Here is a 7,476-nt window from a genome sequence, read left to right as displayed (position 1 = left end):
GTCTTAGAGAATGATAAGATTTGTAAACTTTTATATATAATAAATAATCATTAAATTTTGATGGCGGAACGGGTTATATTTCGGAAATGATTTATATGGCGGACGAATTTGAATCAATATTTATATACCGTTTTAATACGGGTTAAATCCTCAGTTTATTAATAATTGTCTCGTGGACTCGTGGTATTCCGTTACATATAACAATTGTAAACTATAATATAAATAAATATGTTATAAGGAGATATAATTTACAAAATATTTTTATACTAAATTTAAAAGTAAATCATCCCGCGGTGCATCGCGGGTTAAAATCTAGTCCATAAGTACATAAGTAAGAATGTGATAACATATAGTATTATTGATTGTATTGTATAGTAAGATTGATATATGTCTCCTCTCTGAAGTCGTGCGTTCTTCATGTCTGTTCTCTATCACAAGTTCCAAGGAAGATAATGGAAGATCCACTTTTATTGGGAGATGATCAGTTAATCACTAGAAACCTAAAGTCAACGCCGACATGGAGGATGGATTTTACGGCGGAGCTGAAGAACGTCAGCCGCATGGCAGCGTCTATGGCCACAGTGACCGTGGCTCAATATCTATTGCCCGTTATCTCGGTCATGGTCGCCGGCCACCGCGGTGAACTCCAGCTGTCTGGTGTCGCTCTTGCCACTGCTTTCGCTAACGTCTCAGGCTTCGGCATCATGGTAATTAGTTTATCCTCTGTTTAAACCAAGTTCAAGATCAAAACGAAACTTAGTCTTGAAAACTTTTGCAGTATGGTTTAGTGGGTGCACTTGAAACTCTATGTGGCCAAGCTTATGGAGCAAAACAATACGATAAAATAGGAACTTACACTTACTCTGCAATAGTCTCAAACGTACCCATTTGTCTTCTCATATCTATCCTCTGGTTTTACATGGACAAACTCTTGATTTCAATCGGACAAGACCCTGACATCTCCAAGGTAGCTGGTTCCTATGCGGTTTGTCTTATACCGGCATTGTTAGCTCAAGCGGTGCAACAACCTTTGACTCGGTTTCTCCAGACTCAGGGTTTGGTTCTTCCTCTTCTCTACTGTGCCATAACTACCCTTTTGTTCCATATACCCGTTTGTTTGACTCTGGTTTACGCGTTTGGTCTTGGAAGCAATGGAGCCGCCTTGGCTATTGGTTTCTCTTACTGGTTTAATGTCTTAATTCTTGCTTTATATGTGAGATTTTCAAGATCTTGCGAGAAGACTCGCGGCTTTGTATCCGATGATTTCGTGTTGAGCGTCAAGCAGTTTTTTCAGTATGGGATACCATCAGCAGCAATGACTACGTAAAAACATTTTATCTTCTTCATCACTTTTGGATTAGTCTCTTCCTTCCTCTCGCTTGATTTTTTTGTTGTTTCTATATGCAGCATCGAATGGTCGTTGTTTGAGCTCCTTATATTGTCCTCAGGACTCCTCCCAAACCCGAAACTCGAGACCTCTGTTCTTTCCATTTGGTAATCTAATCTGTCTCTTCCTTCTTACATGTCTAGTATCAGGAGGACATATCTTAAATACATCGGTGTAATGAGTAAATGTTGGTTAAGTAAACTAGATACAGTTTGTCGATTTCATATAAACAAATTTTTACTCTTCATGTCATTATCTAATATAGTGATGCAATCCTTTTGGTTGTTGTTGTTGTGTTCATGATAGTCTTACAACATCATCTCTCCACTGTGTCATTCCAATGGGTATCGGGGCTGCTGGAAGGTATGATTCCGATAAAACCGACCAATGTTTGTTTGGGAATTTTCAGATTAGTCACTCTGTTTACTTTGGCAGCACACGGATTTCAAACGAATTGGGAGCGGGGAATCCCGAGGTTGCTAGGCTGGCAGTGTTCGCCGGTATTTTCCTGTGGTTCCTAGAGGCTACCATTTGTAGCACACTTCTCTTCACGTGCAAAAATATCTTCGGGTATGCCTTCAGCAATAGCAAAGAAGTTGTGGACTATGTCACGGAGCTATCTTCTCTGCTTTGTCTCTCATTTATGGTTGATGGATTTTCTTCAGTGCTTGATGGTATTAAGATCAAACTCTTCAATTAGTAAATGATAAAAGAATCGATCTCGCGACTCAAAATGTGTTTATTATGACTTTTATGAAAAAGGGGTTGCTAGGGGAAGTGGGTGGCAAAATATTGGCGCTTGGGCAAATGTGGTGGCTTACTATCTCCTAGGAGCTCCGGTTGGACTTTTCTTAGGATTTTGGTGTCACATGAACGGTAAAGGGCTATGGATTGGTGTGGTCGTTGGGTCTATGGCTCAAGGCATCATACTAGCTATAGTTACTGCTTGCATGAGTTGGGAGGAGCAGGTTAATATCAATTTTAATTATATATATATTTGGGATATTTGATGACTCTTTTTTCGTACTGAAGTTGTTTACATCTGGAAATTGCAGGCTGCCAAGGCAAGAATACGGATAGTTGGAAGAACATAGGAGTGAAAATCACACATTTTTAAACTTAACTGGTACTAAGAATACAAATAAATAAGTGCGCGTTTAAGGTTTTGACACACGTATTAAGAATACAAATAAATTTTATGTCTTGATATTTTTTAATATATTTGTAAAAAATATTTATTGATCAATACATTAAATCAGTGGAGATAAAACTGTAATTTTATCAAAATTTTGCATTGAAAATATAAAACAGCACTCATTTTAAAATAAAGTATAGGTTTTAAAACGTATCCGTTTTATGTTTATAATAATTAAATATCTATGTAGAAGTTTAACATCAAGTTACAAAATTTAGTGACTAAAAATTTAGTAAAAATTTGTCAACTACGACTTTCCACAGTTGATTTCTCATATGGCTAAGATAATTTCTGAGTATTTTAGATTATTTTACTTTTTTTCCATTTAACAGTTACAGGACGATTGAATGTTCTTTTAACAAGGTCTGATTTGAACGGATAGGACAAGGAGCAATTAATTTTGTACATTGTATCTAGGACATTAATTTTGTTTATACAACAATGTGTTTCTCTATATACAGAATATAACTAATATATATAGTAAATTGTTTATGTTAATCCCAGTTAAAAAAAAAAAAAAAAAAAAAGGAGAGGAGATGGTGCTATACAAAGGGACCAAGAAAGAACTGGAAGTCAACAATCAACTCATACTCATGTGTCTGTCCTTTTTAATGAGACTGACTAACCAACGATTAAGGAAAAAAGAAGTAGTTCATGCACGTGTGGCTCAAACGTAAATAATGGTGGACTTCACGTGAAGGAGACAAAAAGTTCAATCTCATGGTCATGGAGAAACATAATTTCATTGAAGAAAAAAATCTGATGAATATCCCTAACTTATAGAATGACGACCTAAGTGCACTTAATCAGCTTTGTAAACAATTTTTACTTGTGTTCTTGCAAACTTTACGAGAAAACCATGATATCGTTGAGAATAATGCTAGCAAATTGCTGTTGTTTGACTGTTTATTCTGTAGTTTTTGTTTTTTTTCGCTACTTGTATTCATTATAGCTTCTGTCACAAATTTCGAAAATGGTATAAAATCTTCAAATTTTAGAATTAAAAAAAAAATGCTAGCAAATCGTCTAAAAGTTTCTAGAATACATAGTTCATAGATTTCATGAATATGGTTGAAGCATTTGTCAGCACAAATGACATGTCCATGAATTTGAAGTGGCTTACCTTGTAAAAATATTCTTGAATGAGTAAAACATCAAAACGACGTCTTGTTACTCTTTTTGTCATACTTGTCTGCAAGAATATTACCACATTCGTTTACTCACGAGAATTTTTACAAAAACGTGTTAGGCAATGGCAAACTATTCTCGATTTTTGAGGTTGGAATTTTGTTAACAGCGGCTGAACCGCTCTCCATGATCTCACCAAAATTCGACAAATCTAACATTCTCTGTGGAATACCATCCATATCAATTCAATCGTCTGGAAAATCTAAATATTTGTCTTCAACAACATTGTTAAATTCATTTTTCTATACAATAAAGTTAAAATTAAAATCATTTTTTAATCTACTGATACTGTAATTTAATAATATTTCTAAACATATCGTGGTTTAGTGGTAATTTTTCTTGTGGGAAAGAAGTTTGGACCATTCTGTCTTGAGTTCCATTTCCATTAGAAACGAAGTCATGACATTTCAGTTTCTGGTATGTGAGATATCGATGAAGCTATGGTCCATGAATAACCCTCTTGACATTAGAAAATATTGTATGTTTCTGAAATATATGTTTTGAGTTTATTGCATGATAAGTAATACTTAAAAATAAAAATCTTTCAAACATAAACTTGTTACTGTTACACTGAACCTCACATATATTTGTTTCTAGTATTTAATTTCTTTTAATAGCAATATGTTGTATACTATATTTAAAATTTAAAAAATAATTTTCTCAAATTATATAAATTTTCAATATTTTCTTAATGAACTTCAGATGTGAATTTTTTTTATAAAAAATAAGAATTACTTGATTGATTTGGTTTTATATTTTCTTATAGAAAGGAAATGGTGTGACTCATAATTTTTCAAGTTTTCTAAAAAATAATAAGTCAGCAAAGAAAATCTCATATAGTTTCTAAGAATGTAACCAATAAGACTTATTTAATTATAAATTAAAAAAAATATAAATGGAAGAAAAGTTTAAATAAAAGTTTCAAAAAAAATTATTAAATAAAATAATTAATTATTTAAAATAAATATATTTGAAGGAAACTTTGTAAACAATAATTTAATATCTAGTAGATATATTTTTCTATTGAATATTTTAGAAATTCTATATTGGTTTTTTTTTATTTTTAGAAATTTTATGCGAAATAAAATTTCTTCTTATTAATCCGTGTTATGCATGGGTAATTCTTATACTATTTAATTTTATGATATAACTATTTAAAACGAATTAAAATCTTTTATTGAATCTTGAGATGTCAAAACTAAATTTTGAAAATGTGCAAAATATTTTAAACTGAAATAATAATATATAAATATTATGCAATACTCAAATGTTTAGTCTATAAAAAATTTTACAAAGTAAATTTAAAATATTTTAATGATTTATATTATACAAATAAAATTTTATTTACTTCATTCATAAAATTAGACTTATAGATTTGTGGTTTTAATTTAAATTTTTATAATAAATAAAAAATTTATTGGTGTTAAACTACATATAATACTCTACGGGAAAGAGACGAGTCACGTGATCACTTGTTTTTCGCGTGTCCATACTCATTCACGATCTAGTCACAGGTCGCCGGGAAGCTCCTTGGGAACAGCATTGATCCAGATTCCGATATTACTCTTGAAAGTTTGATGGGAGGAGTCGGAAGCAGCGATAGGGACATTCTAATACGTCTCTGTTTCCAAGTCACGATTTACTTTGTTTGGATGGAGAGAAACGCTCGGAATCATGGAGGAATCTATTGTTTAGCGAACCAGATGGTGAAACTCATTCACAAACTAATCCGGAACAGGATTGCATCTCTCAAATACGCTCAAAATCCGCGGATCCGACTTCTGCTTCAAACATGGTTTGAAGTGTCTCCAATCCATTCAGTTACTCTGTTTTAGTAATTTCAGTCTCTCAGCTTTGTTTTGTCTCTGTATTTTGCTAGCCATTAGATACCATTGTAAATAAGTGTTTCCACTTGATTAATAAATTACACATTCAAAAAAAAAAATACATAATATATGTTTATATTATTTAATTTTCAATTGAAAAATCCCCAATGCATTTAATGTAAAAAATTATATAGAAGTTTTTTAATTTAAAAATTACAGATATTTGATTTTGGTAAGTTTTGTTAATAAGAATAATTTGTGTATAGATTTAAAAGCGTTTGACAAGATGAATAGTAGAATTAAATAAATAAAAAGATGAAAATAATTGTGGACTCAATTATAAGCACGAAAACCCCTGTTTTAATACATAGAGGATGTTTAAGGTTTTTACACATAAATTAAGAAAACCCAAATATTCATTTAATTTATATCTTTTACATAAAAACATTATTAGATAAACTGAGTTCAACCAATAAAAATGATGTAAAATATAATTGGTCAAAAAAAATAAAGAAATTGTTAAAAATGCCCCTTTTTCAATACTCCTTTTCAAAAATGCCCCATTTGAGAGTCTATTTTTAAGTTTACCCTCTTTTCATTTTTAATGACCATTTTACCCTTATTTGAAACAAAATTAGGTCCACAAAATACAAAATATTTTCTGGCGGGAAAAGTAATCCCGCAATTTTCCCGCCAAAACACTTGTAAAAACTTGTAAAACCTTTAAAATACCTTGTAAAATTTTCCCGTAAAATTTTTTCCCGCCAAAAATTTTTTTTTGCTGGAAAAGTGATTCCGCAATTTTTTTGGCGAATTTTTTTTGGCGGAAAAAAATTACAAGATATTTTAAAGGTTTTACAGAGTATTTACAAGTGTTTTGTAAGGTTTTACAATGTATTTTAAAAGATTTTACAAGGTACTTACAAGATTTTATAAGGTATTTATTGTTGGTGTCGGATCCCGCACCAGAGGTCCGAGACCAACCAAAGATTGCCACGTATTCAAGATAATGGCCCATAAAGGATAAAGCCCATTGGACCCGTGAGCCGAAGGAACGGTCGAAGTGGTTATCACCACTTCGAGAATCCGAAGTGACTGCTCTTCGACATGAGTTCGGTGTAGAAGACACGGGTAAGTCGGTTCAAGGACACTTGGGCCAAAAGGCGAGGCCCATGAAGATTAGAGTCAACTCAAATTCAAACATTGAGCATTAAAGTCAAAGAATCAAAACGGACACATTTAAGAGGAAATAATTGTACTTAATTATTCATTTTAATGTCGATTCTCTATGTATAAATATAAAGGCCAATGGCCATGTAAAGGGGACCTTTTCTTGGAAGGAGGAAATACTATAGCAATTTTTGTAGCAATTCATAAGCTTTTTACATTCTTATTTTTTGTCCCTCAAGAATAATCTTCCCTATTAACAAAAATACTTGAGTGTGTGAATCCGACATCCACATTTTGGCGCCGTCTGTGGGGATAGAGGATTCTTGAGTGGTCAGATTTTTCTTTACTACATTCCCGAGATAAGCAGCAATGTCCGGAGGAGACGCCGTTGAGACATCATTGGCCGAAACCCTCAAAGCTATGCAGCAAACCATGTCGGACATATCACAAAAGTTCTCGGATGTGGAAAAGGCTGTCGATACGTTGCAAACATCCCAGGTATCTCTTAGTCAAAACGTCAATACTATACAAACTCGTGTTCGATCTTTAAGTGCAGGAAATCCTGTGGGAATCCGAAGGAGGATACTCAACTCGCCAAGTTCCGTTGCGCGAAATGAAACCATCGGACAAACAACTCCTGGTACTACTAATAATGTAGTTCAGCCATTGGATGGAGAGGCACAGCTCGAAGATGAAGCTCAACTTGCAGA

At 33.0% G+C, this 7,476-nt stretch overlaps 1 protein-coding gene across 2 annotated transcripts; it reads left to right on the top strand.

The window, feature by feature from the left end:
- The first annotated feature begins 369 nt into the window (after nt 1–369).
- On the top strand, nt 370–2,690 carry LOC9321801 (protein DETOXIFICATION 5). Of its 2 annotated transcripts, XM_002885689.2 has the most exons (7): nt 370–707; nt 779–1,323; nt 1,408–1,494; nt 1,694–1,750; nt 1,823–2,061; nt 2,150–2,355; nt 2,443–2,690. In XM_002885689.2, the coding sequence occupies exons 1-7, from the start codon at nt 453–455 to the stop codon at nt 2,479–2,481; spliced, it is 1,428 nt and encodes a 475-aa protein (XP_002885735.1). In that variant the 5' UTR covers nt 370–452; the 3' UTR covers nt 2,482–2,690. The 2 variants fall into 2 exon arrangements, with proteins under 2 accessions (XP_002885735.1, XP_020886078.1); XM_021030419.1 differs by having other exon boundaries at nt 1,694–2,061.
- Nucleotides 2,691–7,476: the final 4,786 nt, after the last annotated feature.

This window comes from Arabidopsis lyrata, assembly GCF_000004255.2.
Source record: "Arabidopsis lyrata subsp. lyrata unplaced genomic scaffold ARALYscaffold_3, whole genome shotgun sequence".
NCBI lineage: Eukaryota > Viridiplantae > Streptophyta > Magnoliopsida > Brassicales > Brassicaceae > Arabidopsis > Arabidopsis lyrata.
The sequence above is the reverse complement of the archived record's forward strand: the minus strand, read 5'-3'. Positions and strand labels throughout refer to the sequence as shown.

Excerpts from the sequence above, each read along its gene's own strand:
- LOC9321801 (XM_021030419.1), top strand. The coding sequence starts at position 453 with ATGGAAGATCCACTTTTATTGGGAGATGATCAGTTAATCACTAGAAAC. Across the intron at positions 708-778 it reads TCTCAGGCTTCGGCATCATG|TATGGTTTAGTGGGTGCACT; the intron begins GTAATTAGTTTA and ends AAACTTTTGCAG. Across the intron at positions 2,062-2,149 it reads ATTTTCTTCAGTGCTTGATG|GGGTTGCTAGGGGAAGTGGG; the intron begins GTATTAAGATCA and ends TTTATGAAAAAG.